The 18,706-nt window shown below is 45.6% G+C and overlaps 2 protein-coding genes across 3 annotated transcripts in view; both read left to right on the top strand.

Annotated features, from left to right (window-relative positions):
- Positions 1-261: 261 nt before the first annotated feature.
- tmem178a (transmembrane protein 178a) lies at positions 262-10,934 on the top strand. The gene is made up of 4 exons (XM_076728395.1): positions 262-879; positions 3,655-3,768; positions 4,053-4,190; positions 4,390-10,934. The coding sequence occupies exons 1-4, from the start codon at positions 354-356 to the stop codon at positions 4,629-4,631; spliced, it is 1,020 nt and encodes a 339-aa protein (XP_076584510.1). The 5' UTR covers positions 262-353; the 3' UTR covers positions 4,632-10,934.
- A 5,805-nt stretch (positions 10,935-16,739) lies between these two features.
- Positions 16,740-18,706, top strand: part of sos1 (son of sevenless homolog 1 (Drosophila)) — a 41,974-nt gene continuing 40,007 nt past the window's right edge. For both annotated transcript variants that reach the window (XM_076728727.1, XM_076728726.1), the window contains exon 1: positions 16,740-17,491. In XM_076728727.1, coding sequence (XP_076584842.1) covers positions 17,405-17,491 — 87 coding nt within the window. In that variant the 5' untranslated portion in view covers positions 16,740-17,404. The remainder of the gene's footprint in view (positions 17,492-18,706) is intronic.

The following is an 18,706-nucleotide window of genomic DNA, read 5'->3' as shown; positions in this document are numbered from 1 at the left end:
GGGACTCAGATCTGGTGCTTTACTCTGGATCTGGCTTACTTTAAGTTGGGGTGTCTTCACAGACAGTACTATATGAAATAATGCATTTCATCATAATTACTCAGTATACATGACATACATGATAAAGCGTCTTGTTTCATCTGTTCCTGAAGTCAGAGGCCACTGAAGATCTCAGTTATCGTTTTCATGAAAGTGAACGCGCTTTATTCTGAAGGCCTGCGTCGCAAATTTCCGGTGCCGCGTGTTACCTTCCGTCACCTTAACGCAGCTCTGACGGTCCGTCAGTCGGCATGACAACGCGCTCTCGAGAGCGGACGGGGAACGGCTGACGGGCGCGAGGATGGCAGCAGAAGATGCCCAGTAACGGAAACAGCTGCGGGAACCGAGCGGACACCAGCACCGGGACCTGCTCCGGGACCGGGAGCAGTTCGCTCCATGTCCCGACCATGGAGAGAGCCCGGCCGGTGACGGTGACAGTGTCTGCGGTGAGCCTCGCGCTCAGCGTGCTGTCCCTGCTGCTGCTGGTCACCGCCATCTCCACCGACCACTGGTACGAGACCGACACCCGCAGACACAAGGACAACTGCGACCGCCACGGGTCCGACTCCAACGACCAGAAGAACCGGGAGATGCCCATCTATCACCTGCCGCTGGTGGACACCGGCAGCGGCGGTGCCCGGCAGCGGGACGTGGCGCTGATGAAGCCCGTCCATGTGGGCAGCAGAGAGGAGGAGCTGCTGGAGAACTGGCGGGCCATCCTGGGGATGGGCATCCTGGAGACCGAGTGCGGCAGGCCGCTGTTCTCCACACACTCCGGCCTGTGGAGGAAGTGCTACTTCAAGAGCCTGGACCCGGACATCGACAAGCTCATCGACCGGGGTCAGATCCTCAAATACACGTACTTTATATCCGTCTGTGTACTGCATCTGTCTGCACACACACACACACACACACACACACACACACACACACACAGTATACACATAGGTACAGTAGATGTACTGTGTGTGTGTGTAACGTTGTTATTGATGTATTAATGGACCCATATATGCATCTGTGTATATCTGTGTGTATTTGTATATCAGTGCATGCATGGATACACTCACAGATACACACAAAGGCACACAGATACACACAAAGATACACAGATGCACATACAGATACACAGATACAGTGTGTAGTACTATACTGTCCATTAGATATAAAACAGTATTGTGGAGGAGCCATGATACTGTTGTCAAATTATTTTTGTAATTCACTGGTGGATTATGGGATATGCTGTCCACTACAGATACAGTACATCATGTATCAGTATGCTGTCTATAACTGTCTCACAGTATTTGTAGTATTTTGAGGTATTTTGAGGTGTTTATGTTCTTTAATGTGTATAGTTTGTAATTCCATCATCCTGTTAGTGAGTCAGAGCTCTGACATCACTGAGGGAGTACTACAGTGTATTCAGCAGTACTGCAGTACTGTTGAATACAGTATAATGAATGTGAGCATCAATGGTTGTTTGTCTGTGTGTCAGCCTGTGATGAACAGGTGACCTGTACAGGTGAACCCTGGAATGGGCTCCTCCCATCCTGGATGGATGGAAGGGTGGATGAAGGGATAGGTGGAAGGATGGGTGGATGGGTGGATGGAAGGATGGGTGGGTTGATGGATGGATGGATGGATGGATGGATGGATGGATGGGTGGGTGAATGGGTGGATGGATGGATGGATGGATGGATGGGTGAATGGATGGAAGGGTGGGTTGATGGGTCGGTAAGTGGATAGGTGGATGGATGAATGATGGGTGGGTGGATGGATGAATGGGTGGGTGGGTGGGTGGGTGGATGGATGGATGGAAGGATGGGTGGATGGATGGAAGGATGGGTGGATGGGTTGGTAGGTGGATAGGTGGATGGATGAATGATGGGTGGGTGGATGGATGAATGGGTGGGTGGATGGATGGATGGATGGATGGATGGATGGGTGAATGGATGGAAGGATGGGTGGATGGGTTGGTAGGTGGATAGGTGGATGGATGAATGATGGGTGGGTGGATGGATGAATGGGTGGGTGGATGGATGGATGGAAGGATGGGTGGATGGATGGGTGGATGGAAGGATGGATGGGTGGGTGGGTGGGTGGGTGGATGGATGGATGGATGGAAGGATGGGTGGATGGATGGATGGGTGGGTGGATGGATGGATGGATGAATGGATGGAAGGATGGGTGGATGGATTCTCAGTACAGCTGTTACATCACCAGCAGATCTCTGTGCGTCTGTGGTTTGGGATTAATTTGAAACTGGTCTCAGACTGGTTTTCAGCAGTACTTCAGACTGGTTTAAGGCTGGCATCAAGCTTGTGTTTGGACTGGTGTCAGAATGGTCTCTGCAGGCTGGTTTCAGGCTGGTGTTACAATGTGAAAGCCTGACCTGGGACCAGCTGACTAAGCCCTGTAGTAAGCAGCAGAGACTGTGCTGCATTCAAAGCCGGTCGGTCACCATGACGTCTGCAGTTTGTGTCTCTGCAGTCTCTGGCAGCAAGCCGACCTGAAACCTGGAGGTCAGAGTGATGGTGGGCCGAGAGGATCTGGACCCCGACACACTCGACCACACGTCAGATTACACTCTGCAAATTACATTACTTTATGTTACACATCGTTACGGTGCATTAGACTGGACCCTGAGCTCAGATCAGATTAGATCAATCGATCCCTGCGGGGAGGATCAGCCAGCAACAGTAAATACTGAGAAGAGAGGACACAGATGTGACAATAGTCTGTAAAACACGGGGGGGGGGTCTCTCCAGGTCTTGGACCCCGTAACTAACACCTTGCACCCCCCAAAGATGTTAAATTTTGATGATTAACGATCTTCTAAGGTAATTATCTTGTCGTGAAATGTGATGTTTGAAAGCTGAGGAGGGACAGTGACCTGCAGACGTGGACTCTGTCGGTGTTAAATATCAATGCAGGCGTCCAGCCTTAGCCTTCTTAAACTGGAAAAGTGCAGCTTTCTGGACAGATGATGAAAATGATCTTATTTTATAAATGTATTAAAACATTTTAATAACATGTCTTTAGTTCTTTTCTGCATGGAGGATGAATAATAACACAGTGTGTGTGTGTGTGTGTGCGCGCTGATTTAATCTTCTCTCCTGGTTTTAAGCTTCATGTATTTCGTTTTCAGGCCGTCTGTGATTGTTTACTGAGCAGAGTCGTTGTCGTGTTGTTTCATTACTGCAGCAGTCCTTCAGTGTCTCGGTCTGTCTCTTCCAGACAATATTTAGTATTAAATCTGAGCAGCACATGTAGAGACATCCAAAAACACTGGGCCTACAGATCCCATAATGCATCTGGGTAGTACCTTTCATTACAGCCTCCCTGCCTGGTAAACAGCCAGTTTCAAACAGTTTCAAACCCCTCCACTCCAGTTTTTAAAAGAGCAGATCGCCTGGTCCTGGTTCAGTTTCCTGGTCCTGGTTTGTGAGGATGACAGGAACTTGCCTGAGTGTTGTTCTGGTTTGGTCGCAGGTTGATGCACAGCAGATGCAGTTATGATGTCATGCGTCTTCGCAGGTGTGGTTATGAGCTGAAGTACACTCTGTACATGTGGGCATCTCACCTGTCTCACCTGGCTCACCTGTCTCTTCTCTGCAGGTATTGCAGATCGCTGCACAGCTGTGAAGTATCACTTCTCTCAGCCAATCAGATTGAGGAACATCCCTCTGAACCTGACTAGGACCATACAACAGGACGAGTGGCACCTGCTGCGTGAGTCTACACACAAACCCACACACACACACACACACACTAGGTTTTCATCATGTCTGGGGAGATAACATAGACTTACATTAATTTCCTGGAAACTTACCCTAAACTAACCCCTGACCCCTGACGCTAGCCCTTACCCAAACGTGAATTTAACCCAACCTGCCCCTACTACTGTCATTTTCCTCCTCCATTACTGGCAGCCCTCTTTACCTGTGTGTGTGTGTGTGTGTGTGTGTGTGTGTGTGTGTGTGTGTGTGTGTGTGTGTGTGTGTGTCCTCCCTCAGATCTGCGGCGCATCACAGCAGGATTTTTGGGCATGGCGGCAGCCGTCCTCCTGTGTGGGAGCATTGTGGCATCAGTCGGCTTCTTCTGGGAGGAGAGTCTAACGCAGCACGTTTCTGGACTGCTGTTCCTCATGGCAGGTAAGTCACCTGAGTGTGTGCGTGTGTGTGTGTGTGTGTGTGTGTGTGTGTGTGTGTGTGTGTGTGCTGTAATGCCAGACCTGCGTCTCCCTCTGCTGGTAACAGTTGGGACTCATAACAATAGAGTGTGTGATGACAAGTAAACTGGAACAACTGTATGCTCTGATCTGGTCTCTGGTCTCTAATCTGGTCTCTTCAGGGATCTTCTGCACCATCTCTTTGTGTACATATGCAGCCAGCGTGACCTACGACCTCTCCAGAAACCCTCCCTTCATCTACGGTCTGCCGGCTGATGTGGATCACGGTTACGGCTGGTCCATCTGCTGTGCCTGGGCTAGCCTGGGTCTGACCGTGGCTGCCGGCTGCCTCGGCACCACTTTCCCCTTCCTGAGCCGGGCCGGAGCCCTGCGTTCTAAAACCGCCCGCGAATCCTCCGTGTGAGCCGCCAGCTGTCAATCAAACAGAGGAGGAGCAGGAGTTAATGACAGAAACCTCGGACTATGTTTGTTGAAACGGTTCATTGAAGCCGGCTGCACCAGGTTTATGTGGCCCAGGTTATTGACAGATTGGAGGCAGGTCAAGGTGAACCTGCAGGAGGTCAACACCTGAAATGTGTTCAATGAATCACACTGTTAATCTGAGGCAAAGTGTTTGTCAGACAGACGTGTGTCTCTGAAGCACAGCGCCCCCTGCTGAGAGACTGCCATGGTGTTTATGATGTGGACATTAATGTAACACACACACACACACACACACACACGCACACACAGACACACACACACTGTAATTTCACGAGTGAGCAGTCGAATCTGAGTCAGACAGACCAGCAGAACTTCTCTTGAACTTGTTTTGTACTTTCATTTTCTTCAGATCTTAGAGTCACGTAGCGGTTTGTCTCTTTCAGAGGTCAAACCTCTTATCTTGCTGCAGTGATGCACAGGTGTACCAGGACACTATGACATCACTGCAGGATGTGGTTGCAGGTGTCTGACCACAGTCAATCACACAGTGTGGGTCAGCATAAACTACTGAAGCTATGATGCTAACAGGCTAACAGAAGGCCACAGAGTCCTAGATTACACGTTACTGTCACCAACGTCTTTCACTGTCCATCACTCACTACAGCCAATCAGCATCCTTCTTCTGCTATAAACAAATAGCGTTTACTGAAGTGCAGTCCCACCCCCTCTCTCTGATTGGCTGGACATTGGGGAGCATTTTGATTTCACAGGTCAAAGTTCAAACAGACTAAAGGAGGCAGAGTCACTCTGAACAGCAGAACCAGGATCAGAATCAGTGCTGATGTGGATTCTGACACAGTGAAAAGACAGTAAATTCAGATTCTACTGATTGCCTGCTGAACATCAGCAAACTTTACCTCACCAGTCACCATTCACAGACTGGTCAGGTGCTCCTTTCGCGTCTTCATTTATCTGTTTACCTGCAGCCATGAGGTCCACCTGTGCTGATCTGACATCACAAAAATAAAACCTCAGGCCAGGTCCAGAATCCAGAAATTATAAAACCACCATTAATCACGGAATCAGACTGTCAGGACAAAATGAGAGAATAAAAACGATGATTCAGGCGATTACGCAACCCACTAAGCTCCACTCTCCAGGTCCTCAGCAGCTGGTCCAGGTCTTCCACAGCTCTGATTTGTCTTTGAGATACAACAGTCCACCCAGCCTGAAGGTTTCTTGCTCAGTGTGCACTTAGTTCATAATGTCTGTCATTTTCAATCCACAGCAGCAATGTCACGTCCAGATCAGATCTTTAGATCCTCAGATCAGATCTTCAGATCTTCACTGACATCATCACTGCTGTCTGCTTTACTTCCTGAACTCCTGTGTGGAGGGGCAGGATGTGGAGGTCTGGACCAAAACAATACAGTTAAATGGAGAATGAAAATGTTGAACACAGTCAGGACTTACAGCAGCATAGAAGAACTGGTCTTCAGGCTGAGATCAGACTCGACTGTTCCAGCACACACCTGAACCTGATGACCCAAACCTGCAGGTCTGCATCAGTCCAGTGGAACAAAGTAACAGCCAAAGTCTGATGATGATTTTCTCCTCATCTGAACACTCAGTACATTCACTGTCCTGTCTAAGGTTTTCAGCAAAACAGAACTCTTGATTGACGATAGGTTCAGATAAGCTCAAAACTCATTTTTACAAGTTCCATCTGTTCCAGTGCAGAAAACTGGTTTCTTAAACTGAACTTCAGTCCTGTGGGAAGGACAGATGAATCACATAAATCAGACTTAGTGCTCAGTTCAATCATCCAGTGAGTTCTGACAGAGCAGATCAGTCAGTCTGAACTTTAAAATATTGTTTAAAATAAAAGCAAATCTTAGATTCAGAAAAATCTCTAAAAAATGAATTGTCCTCAACAGCTGCTTTGAGTACTTAAAGCTCTTAAGATACAACTTTATTAATCCTGAGAGACATTATCGTGCAGCAGCTGCAGTACAAAGTAGACATATAAAATATACAAATATATAACATGAATAAGGTACAAATCCAAACTATACACAAAGTCAAAAATAGAAACAGGTTCATGGTTCATTCTTAGTGATGGTGCATATAGATATGTAGGAGAAGTGTCATAAAGCTTTGCATGTATAATAACAAATCTGAAGTACAAGTGAGTGTCTACCTTAACAGGTACGTGTACAGATGACATTAGCAGTGACTGTGTTGGAAAGTACACAGTGTGAAGTATGAGCAGGGCTGAGTATCATCTCAAACTCTTTAATAACAGTACTGATTTTAGAGCTTTTAGTTCTGCTGTGAAAAGCTGTTAAACAATGCAGCAGAACTTTGAACACATTTCAGTCTCAAACTGGAGACATGATGATTTCAGTGAGTGTCTGTGTGGTCAAAGAGGTCAAAAACATGATGAGACCAGTCATGGTGATCTTTATCTCCATTAGTTCTCACTCGATGAGCAGATCTGCTTCAGACAACAGAAATGTTTTGTGGTGTGAAAGTTTCTCAGAGTCCACCACAGATGACACGTTAGGCCCTGTATGGGGAGACATTTTACTGTCTGTTGAAGGTTTGGACCACAGAGTTCATCAACACACACTCAGCTCTCACAGACAGATGTGTATATAAAAGTATAGTGTTTCTACCCGATAAGAGAACATATGGATTAATTGAAGTGTTGTTATGAGTTGTTTGTTTAAATGCATTCAGCCATTGGCCTGCGAGCTGAGCCACAGACTGACTCTGATCAGGAGTTCAACCATCAAGCTGGATGAGAAGTATCACGTATGTCTGGAGAATACGTGGAGCATTTACAACAGAACATCTGGACTAGATGAAACCAGAGTCCCTTTACTCAGCAAACAAAGTACCAGTCAACAAACATGGAACTTGATTCAGCAGTTGACTGGTCTGAGATCAGATTAACTGTCCTCCTCTCACGCACAGAGAGTCCTGCTGTGAACAGGTGATCCAGGTGTATAAACTAATGTGTCATGTATCGCACTGAATGATGCTGCTTGGTGCTTAATTATTTAGTGAATTGAGTCACAGTTCAGAAAAAACTTCTTGGTCTTCAGCTCAGTTTCAGATAATGCAGCAGGCTGGATGCCACGTCTTTACTCTCTGATACTCTCACCTATTTCTGATGTCCTCTTATGTGACAGTACAGGTTGATGGGGGAGCGAAGTTCATCAGGTATTTCTGATCAGATTTCAGCATCTATCTGATACCCCCTTAGACCTGTCATTGCCTCTGAACACTCTGCTACCCCATCATACCCTTCTTATACTCTCCAGTCTCCCTGATATGCTCTTAAACCCTATCAAATCCTCTGATGCCTCCTAAAATCATCTGATACCCTTCTGTATCCTCTGATACCCCATCGTATCCCTCCTATACCATCCAATACCCTGTTAAACCTGTGATACTGTCATGACTGGTGCGAGTGGGCCAACAGGAATAGGGTCCATATGCAGATAATGGAGGTAGAGTTTTTGCAGATCAACAAAGGCTTAAAGGACCACGAGGCAGACAAGGATCAAAACCAGAGATGTGGTCTAAATCAGGCAAACAGAGTCTAGGAGTAAGAATCCAAGTCCAAATAATCAGGCACAACTTCAAACAGGCAGAAAAAGGTTCGGTTGTGGGTTCAGGTTTGGGTTCTAGCTTGAAAGAAAAGGCATGAGGCACAGGAGAACTTTGACAAAGAGGTAACTGACTGGGTAAAAGGGCTGGATGGAGTATGCTGCACTTATGGGAAAGGCATGAGCAGGTGTGTAAGTGGGAGGGGATGTCAGGTGACCAGGAGTGACAAGAGAGTGTGATGGCATCTGGGTAGCTTGAGGAAGGCGGGCCTGGGAAGTTAGAGGAGGGTCAGTGGCCTCTGGGAAGTGAGACAGGGTGGAGACAGGGACAGAGAACCAGGCACTCACTAGGGGGCAGCGATTGTAACAGGATGTATGTATATATATGTATGTGTGTGTCTATGTGTGTATATACAGTATACACACTACCCTCTTTTGGTTTATCTTCTGAATCCCCCATTTTCTCAAATACCCTCTAATATCTCCTCTGTAATCCTCTGATACATTCTGATACCCCTCCTGTACCCTGTAGCCTCTGATTCCTGATAATCTCATTATACATAGTGATCTCACCCAATACCTTCTTATACCCGTTTATAATAATAATGATGATAATAGTAATAATAATACATAGTTCTTATACAGGGCTTTACAGGGTACTCAAAGACGCAACACATAAAATAAAAACAATGACATAAGGAGAAAAAATGAATAAATAAAACATGAGTAGATGATTGTCAAATATGAAAAGCAATCTTGAGCAGGTGAGACCCTATGGTACCCACTAATGCCTTTCAAAATCTCCTAATACCTTCTGAAAGGCCTCCTGTACCCCATAATACCTCCTGATTCCCCTCATTATCTCAGTTACCCCTATGAAGTTTATCTTCTAATACCCTATCATACCCCTTCACACTGTCTGAGCCCCCTGACATCCTCTGAAAACCTATCAAATCCTCCAATCCATTCTAAAGTCTCCAAATACACTCTGATACCAAACCCATAGCCTCTTATACCTCATTATACCCCTCATGTACTCTCTGATACCACTGAATGCCCTCTTACACCCAGTATTACCCATCTGATACTACATGATACCCCTCTTTCAATAAGTTATCTGATATCCTCTCATACCCCTCCCAACTCCTTTAGTACCATCAGATGTCTTCTTATGCCCTGTAAACACTGCCTTATACCCCTTCAGTAACCTCTGATAATCCCTGATACCCTCTTAAACCGTTAATACCCTTTGATATTCTCTGATATCATCTGAAACCCTCCTGTACCTTTCAATACCCTGTCATAATCATCCTATAACCTTCTTATACACCCAGATTGAACACTCTCTGTATTCACAGAGACTTCCTGATCATTCTCACCCCTCATTCTCACAGACTCTTATATTTTATCACGACTATACTCTCTGACTACCCCTAATACCCACTTACACTCCTTAATACCCTCCAATGCTCTTTGAAGCCTTCCAATCCCCTCCTCTGTCTTTTGATACCCTCTGATACCCCTCCTGTACCCTCTGATAACAATTACAATTACGATTAGTCATTCTAGCAGACGCTTTTATCCAAAGAGACGTACATATGAAGTCACACACCAATAGCACAGCATCAGGGGCAGCTTTGGGGTTCAGTATCTTGCCCAAGAATACTTTGGCATGTGGACTGCCGAGGCCAGGGATCGAACCACTGACCTCCTGATTGGCAGACAAACGCTCTACCTGAGCCACAGCCGCCCCATGATAACCCATGTAACCCATGTAATAGAAGAGTAACGCACACAAGGCTTGTAGTGAGGTGGTGATCAGTGGAAGCACACTAGAGAGTAGGAAAGAAGTGTTGCCCACTCTAGCTCCATATGCATTTCTCTTTCATTCAGATGATGTTTTTTCCTCAGGCCTTCCTTAAGGTCAGCAGTCACAGTCGGACCCATTCATAGTAACACATCTGATGATGATGATTACATAATGATATTCTAGCATTAGGGTGAGATATGTCATCAAGACGCCTTCACCAAATCCAGACTTCAGGCACACAGTGAGAGAAGCTACAGCCAATCACATTCCTTCAAAGTGACAAAAAATGTTGTCTCGGACCACATGTGGAGATTTAAGTTTTGGGCAAATATTTCCCAAAATGTTAAAAATGCATGAACTTTAAACAGATTCCTAATAGATGGAACACATTAACTGATTTTTTGTATGTGATTGTTTGTAAAGATATGTGTGCTACACTTCTTTCCTACTCTCAACCCCCTGATAACCCACGATTCTCCTTCTATTCCCTCTGAATTATTATTATCATAACTGTTAAATCCTTTTATACCTCCTGAAACCCCTTTCTACCCCCCCTTTACGCTTCAAAACCTCTGACACCCTCTTTTATCCTCTCATACTCCTGATACTCTATTAAACCCTGTAATACACTATGAAAGCCTTGTGATACCCTCTAAAAGCCCAAACCCCATCATACCCCTCCTGAACCCTCTGAAACCCTGTGCTGCCCTCTGCTGGAGTGTCTCTTCTAATGTTCAGCTGTAAATAAAAACGTAAGCATCATTAGACTGATTCTCCTCTCTTCTGCAGTGTTTTACAGATTCATTCATATTTGTATTAAATACAGAATGAAATAAAATGTGTTGTCATTGCTCTGTAGTCCATTTGGAGCTGCCACTGTGTTTGTCATAAAACAGCAACAAGGCAGATTCATTGTAGAAAGTTTTCATTTTAACGTCAAGTTTATTAAACACATCAAATTATTAGTGTGGTATTGGTAGACAGTTCAGCACGTCTGAGGTTTTATTAGCTGTGAGTTCATCTGATGTTAAACTCAGCAGCTCAACAGTTTTATTTTCACAGTTTGTCACGAGACAGCAGCTGTGACTTGATATCGACGCCTCCGTCAGCCTGCAGATGTGTGAATTACAGTCAGCGTGATATCATGGAAATGACAGTTATAGACGCTTCAGCTGTGAAGATAACTGAACATGGTGATGAGCTGACAGGAAACGCCTCAGCAGAGTGTTTAAAGCAGCTTACAGCATTGTCTGCTGTTTTCTTTAAGATATTCAGTATATGTAGATGTACAGTTGGATAGATATAGTAGACCCCTGAATGCAGCATCTTTGAAGAGCTCCTCCACCTGTCATCTGTGATTTAGATCAACTATCAAACTGTATATACTATAAGATGACTATAGTCAACTTATTCCAACTGAGCTTAGTAAACAAGCAGTCAATAATGTGCTGTTTGTTGCATATTTATGGACGTATTGCATATTTAAGGCTATATCAATAATGTCATGAAACATGTCAATTAGCTGCAATTTAAAGGCCATAAAAAATGAGATTGGACGAGATTAGATTCAACTATTGTCATCATCAGAGTGCAGCACAGAGACAACGAAATGAAGTTTAGCATCTAACCATGAGTGCAAAATAGTCAAAATATCCAAAATACAAATACATGTGAAATAGTGCAATTGGCCTGAGGTATAAACAGTATGAGGTATATAAACACTATGAGGTATAAACAGTATGAGGTATGAGGTTCACTGAAACATATTTAGTGAACCAGTTTCCCCCTGGTTTGAAGTGGGTGGGGCTTAGCTGTAAAAATGTGATGTCATGTCCTGTCATGCTACCAATCAGGATGTAGCCATACATATTCAATAGAGAAATATTTAAGATTTGAACTGTTTTCAAGGTCGGTAAAGGTGGGGTAAGTCACTCTGGAGATATTCACTAGTCCATTTCGCTGTTCACAGCCTGCTCTGTTGATGGGAATTGAGGAAAGTGGCTCTTGTCCTCTTGTCCTCTGACTTCTTGCACTCTGTCTTGTTGCTGCTGTAACATGTGAATTTCCCCCCATTGTGAGATAAATAAAGTCTATCTTATCTTATCTTATCTTATCTTATCTTATCTTATCAGACCGTCGTCCAGCCTGTCAGTAGCAGGAGGCACAGCAGAAGATGGGGAAGCCAGAGTAAATGAGGCATGCTAACATTTTGTAATTGCATCATGAAGTAGGAGAGATAGCAATATCAACGATCTATCTCCAGAAGCACTCACCGCACCTGGTTAAACCAGGTTAAAACTGATGTTGTCTGGACTTAAATCATGTGGTCTTACAAAGTGAGACTATATACGTTTTCGCCGTGTTACATGACAGCAACATTTTCCCTCTTAGCAGTGATAAGGGAAATGTTAAGCACTAAAACACAGCCTTGCTGTTTCAGGGCCCTCACGGGTTTGGTCCAGTATGACCAGTAGCTTCTGGTGGCTAATGTTGGCCAATATTAGCTATTGCTATGTTAGTGTCATTATTGAATCTCTTTGCTGATGTTAAAACCTTTGTACACATGTGTTACTGCGCCACAGATAAACATTAGACAGTCAAGCAAATAGTAAACACACTTACTGAAGTTAAGTTTAGTGAAGAGTTCATCTGAGGCGCGTTAACAGCTGCAGATCAATGCTCATGTCTGCCCCCCTTTTTTCCATTTCACCTGGTACAATTTCTAAATTTCCAAGTGGTATGTTTCTCTCAACTGTGCAAGAACACTATTTATTACCCATATTGGCAACTGTATTTTTCTAAACTGTGTATATTGTGCATACCTAGTATTTCTATACCTAGTATTTCTCAAGTACAATACAACACGTCATGTCAGTTAGTTTTTTCACAAGACTACAAGCAACAGTACTTTTTTTATGGCAATAGGATTCTTTTGCATTTACTATTTTTTTGTAATCTGTACAAATGTACGGCTACATAGTTGTTTTTTTCTATTCTGTATCTAATATACTGCTATATTTTTATTTTGACCTCTTTATGCCACTGTGCCTGCTCTCTGTAACCTGCTGGCTGTAACGACTAAATTTACCTGGTGTGGGATCAGTAAACTCTTATCTTATCTTATCTTATCTTATCACTGGATGCCAAAACAACCAGACACAGAAACAGTTTGTTTCCAGCAGCTGTCAGCCTGATGAACAGTTAGCAGTCAGACATCTTCTGAATTTACATTTATGATCCAGTAATCAACAGTTTCTAACAGGTACATCATCACTCACTGTCACTGTCAACACACTGTAATTTTCATTGTATGTATTGTTTATGTGATTAAAAGATGGCGGCCGGCAGCGGCCACTCCAGCTCTCGATAGCGATGTGCGTTTTACGTTTTTATATACCATCTGTATCGTCGCAGTTTTGTGCAAGAATAGCCTATGAGAGAACTACACTACTTGGACTAAGAAACTCCTACTTTTCCGTGAACCTTTCTGGAGTTACACTGGCTTTGGAACCCGAGGCACTCTGCAAGCTAGGCATCCTACACCGGCAAGACCCAGGGGCCTGCAAGGCAGCGGACTCCCCTACCGGCACTGGAGGCGGCGCAGGTGGTGTGAGCGACCTAGCATGCGTTGTAAGTGTTGTGCTACAGCTAGCAAGCGAGGCAGCCGAGCGGGTATCAGCGCCAGGCTAAAAGCTAACCCCTACAGACCTGCACTTGCTTCTATTCTGCTATCCAACGTTTGTTCGCTTTAAAAAAAACAAAAAAACAGACAACGCCATTCAGCTGGATGGACTAACAACATTCCAGGCGGACAGGAGTCATGCTCTCCGCGGAAAATCCTGGGGAGGCGGGGTATGCATTTTCATCAATAACAAACAAACATGTGAACTTTGCAACCAGGGGAAATAACATACTCAACCAAGACTACACCAACATCAGACAGGCATACAGAGCTGCTCCCCACCCCCAACTGGGGAACTCAGACCACCTCTCTGTTATGCTAATTCCATCCTACAGACCTCTATTGACAAGGAACAAGCCGTCTGTGAGGCAGATCAGAGCATTGCCAGAGGGAGCTACCTTGGCTCTCAAAGACTGTTTCGACTGCACAGACTAGACTGTTTTTAGGGAGGCTGCCACTACCAACCAGCATGTCAACTTGATGGATTATGCTGAATCTGTGACTGGATACATACCCAAATGCATGGAAGATGTGACCGCCAAAAACATCACCACAAGGGCCAACGACAAACCCTGGTTCACCAAGGCAGTACGTGAGCTCCTAAGAGCACATAATGCAGTTTTCAAGTCTGGGGACAAGGACGCCCTTAGAACTGCTAAGGCCAACTTGAACCAGGGTGTGAGAACAGCCAAGCGTGTCTATGGACAGAAAATTCAAGCACACTTCACTGACACTATGGACCCGAAGTGCCTGTGGCAAGGCATCCAGTCCGTCACCGACTACAGGCCAACACCCCCACCGTGCGAGGACAACACAGACTTCCTCAACACCCTTAACACATTCCTCAGCCTCTCTGCCCGGACCACGAAACACTTCACCTGGACACAGCTGATGTGCAGAGGACCCTACTCAAGGTGAACCCCAGAAAAGCGGCAGATCCTGACAACATACTGGGGCGTGTGCTCAGAGACTGTGCTGACCAACTCGCTGATGTTCTCACAGACATCTACAACACCCCTCTGAGCCAAGCCATCATACCAGCATGCTTCAAAGCCACTACCATCACACCGCTACCCAAGAAATCCCCAGCCTCAACACCGAATGACTACCGGCCCATAGCATTCACGCCCATCATGATGAAGTGCTTTGAAAGGTTGGTAAAGGCCCACATAACTTCCAGTCTCCCCTCCACACTTGACTCATTCCAGTTTGCATACCGTCCCAAACATTCCACCGATGAAGCCATAGCAACAGCACTCCACCCAAGCCTGGCTCCCCTGGAAAACAATAACAGTTACGTGCGGATGCTGTTCATCGACTTCAGCTCCGCCTTCAACACAGTTATCCTCCAACACCTGGTGAATAAACTCGGCGAAATAGGCATCAGCACCCCACTATGCACTGGACTTTCTCACTGACAGATCACAGACAGTTAGAGTTGGCAACTCCTCAGAGACCACCATCATGAACACTGGGGTCCCCCAAGGATGTGTGCTGAGCCCTCTGTTGTTCACGTTGATGACTCATGACTGTTGTGCCAAAAACAATTTGAACCACATCATCAAATTTGCAGATGACACAACAGTGATGGGCCTCATCAGCCACAATGACGACTCAGCATACAGAGAGGAGGTACAACAACTCATCAACTGGTGTGACATCAATAACCTTCAACTTAATGTCAACAAAACAAAAGAAATAACTTTGGACTTTAGGAAGAAACAGACACCACACATCCCACTCACCATCAATGGCAGTGCAGTGGAGTCTGTGAAAAGCACTAAGTTCCTGGGAGTGCCCATCACAGATGACCTGATATGGACCACCAACATCACATCCATAGTCAAGAAGGCACAGCAACGCCTCCACTTCCTTCGCTGGATGAGGAGAGCTGACCTTCCCCCCTCACCACTTTTTACAGGGGTGCCATTGAGAGCATTCTAACCAGGAGTCTCTCAGTCTGGTATGGCAGCTGCTCTGCTGCAGACAAGAAGGCCCTACAGAGAGTTGTGAGGACAGTGGAGAAGATCATCAGACCACCCCAGCCGGCAATCCAGGACTTATACCCATCCTGCTGTTACAAGAGAGCAACCCATATCATCAAAGACCTCACCCACCCAGCACACAAACTGTTCACCCTCCTCTCATCTGGAAAGCGCTACCGCATAATGCGGAGCAAAACTACCAGACTCAAAAACAGCTTTTTCCCTCAGGCCATCAGACTACTCAACTCACTCAAGAAAATCCCATGATCATTACACAAACAAAAACCAACTGACTGTCAAAATAACTAAAAATAACTCAATGTTTGCACTATGCTCTTTATATGCACAATATCGTACATGTTTGCAATTGCATCCCCATGCTGCTTCTGCACTTGCACTTTCTATATTGCATCCTTTATTATTGCACCTCAATAACATACCTCAAAATCTGACACTATACTCTGGCACACTGAATATTTTATATAAATCATATGTCCATTGTCTGTCTGTATATGTCGTGTCCAGTGCTGTTGTCTGTTTGCACTATTATGTTATATGTTCTGTGTTATATATTACTTGCACATTGGAGTATGGAGAAACGCAATTTCAATCCTCTGTGTGACCACCTGTTGCACTGTTTGGTTGACTATAAAGTTCACTTTGACTTTGACTTTATTGGCACATCTTTCTTTGAATATATTGATTATTACTTATTTAATGTTTTTTACACTTTGTTTGTTTTTGTCTTTTGTTCTCATTCAGCTGTATACCCTTTATTTGCTATGTAAGTACACTGATTTTAAACCGTCAGATTCCTTGTATGTGCACACATGGCCAGGCCAATTCTTCTTGTTCTTCTATTTTACTTGCGATACCACTGACGGCCGTCGAGGGGCAGCAGACGTCACTCTGCCACGCGCCGTCTCCATGAAGCGCTCACTCCCACTCAGCAGCCCCGCCCATCTGCCGTCAGAACCCACTGCGCATGCTCACCAGCTGCACAGCCTACGGTACCGCACGCCGGAGTCACAACAACCGACAGCCGTTGACTGTAAGCGTCCGTTATATCGGTGACTGTCCGCCTGTCCGGAGGCCGGGTCTAGAGCTGCTGTCTGAGAAACTCCGGGGCACAGAGCTGGACAAACAGACAAATAGTTGAGGAGTGAGCGTTAAACTAACGGAGCCGCCCCGCCGGTGTGTCGGTGTAAATGTTAGCAGCGGTGGATCATCTGTAGGCTGCTAACCGCTGCTAACATTAGTCAGACAGGCTACATGCTAACAGGCTACACGTTAAGCAGCCAGCTCAGCAACGTTAGCTAACCGTCACGGGGTGTCCCTTTACTGTTGTTATGGAAAGGTGCCCGGGCGCCATGCTATCATCCCGGTGAGCCGTACAACAGCCAACAGTTAGCTGCTAGCCGTGGAGCTAAGAGTTAGCTGTGTAACATCTGGCCGCAGCCAGCTCTCAGTGTGGCGGCCGAGGATGGTCGCAGTGACAGCAGCTGTTCTGGAGGAACGGCCTGCCCCCGCTGGATGTTCTGAGGCTCACAGCTTCACCCTCCCTGCTGGACTCAGGCTCAGACTCTCAGCGTCCATGTAAACGGTGAACCGTGCGTGTCGGTCCCGCTGCGGCGCTCAGACCCCGCGGCAGCAGCAGCCATGCAGGCGGCTCAGCTGCAGTACGACTTCTTCAACGAGGAGAACGCACCGAAATGGAGAGGCCTACTGGTGCCTTCACTGGAAAAGGTACACACACACACGTTTTTATCAGTGTCCCCGAAGGGGCACTCCCCTAACGCTTACCTTGACCCAACTCCAACCCTAAACCCAGGTTTTAACCCCCAGAAAGCAGTCTGTACTCCGCGGTGACAGGAGGTCCCCGTTGATTCTTGTGGTCAGGTTAGAGTATATAACATATAATATAAAACACACACACTCAGGCTCGAACATCAAACTGAAGCGGTCCGAGTAGGTTTGGACTCACTGGCAGACTGCAGGTGGAAACAGGAAGTGGTCTGCTGCAGTCTGCTGCTGTCGTCCACCCTCTGGATCCAGAGGCCTGCTGTAAAACTGTCTGAGGGCTGAACGACGAGGTTAGTCTGACACTATCTGTGTCCATGACATAAGCCTCATCTGAACGACTCTGCTCTCAAATCCAAACCAACCAAAATATTGTCGCAGCAAATGACGTTTTCACTTCCTGTGTCCAATCAGTGGAAAGCACTTAATGCAGTGTTGTTGCTTTGCGGTCCGCGTCCCCAGGCGTCTTTGAACACGTTACTGCTAATAGCGAAGAGGCTAACTGCTAAAAATAGCTAACATTAATCAGCAAACAACAATTAAAAGATAAAGTAGGACAAGGAATCATGATAGGTGATAAATATACAACCTTAATGTACAGATATGAAATATAAAATGACAGCAGAAACATGAGTGATGAAACCATCAGCTACCACAGGAGTTAACCGACTCTATTATTATTTGACAGGTAAAATTCTAATGTTATAACAAACACCTGATGATGCCGACACTGGGGAAATGTAAAAATATAAATATAAAAATGTTATAAATGTCTCCTTGAGCATTAGAAAGTTCTCTAACTGTGTGTTTGCTTGTGCTCCTCATCACCTGAGTTATCTCACCTTTCGAAGCAATGGTCCATGGCAGCAGCTTCACAGGGGACTTCACACCTACTAAAGGCTGGTGGAGGATTCACGTCTACATTAGAACTGTTTCAGTTAAAACTACTGTCACTTAAAATGGAGCAGTGTCAAACTTTGTCCTCAGTTAGAAATTCTGTTCAGTGCATAGCTCAACCCACTGCTGGTCTCCATGATGTCCATGTTCACATGATGCTGATGTGGTTCAGAACTCTTTTCTGTTGCCTGAAGGTCCATCCCAGTTTCTTTCCTTGTGGTCTCTGAAGGCTCATACAGGTACTGATCCAGGACCTGCAGCATA

Source organism: Chaetodon auriga, chromosome 4 (genome assembly GCF_051107435.1).
Source record: "Chaetodon auriga isolate fChaAug3 chromosome 4, fChaAug3.hap1, whole genome shotgun sequence".
NCBI lineage: Eukaryota > Metazoa > Chordata > Actinopteri > Chaetodontiformes > Chaetodontidae > Chaetodon > Chaetodon auriga.
The sequence above is the reverse complement of the archived record's forward strand: the minus strand, read 5'-3'. Positions and strand labels throughout refer to the sequence as shown.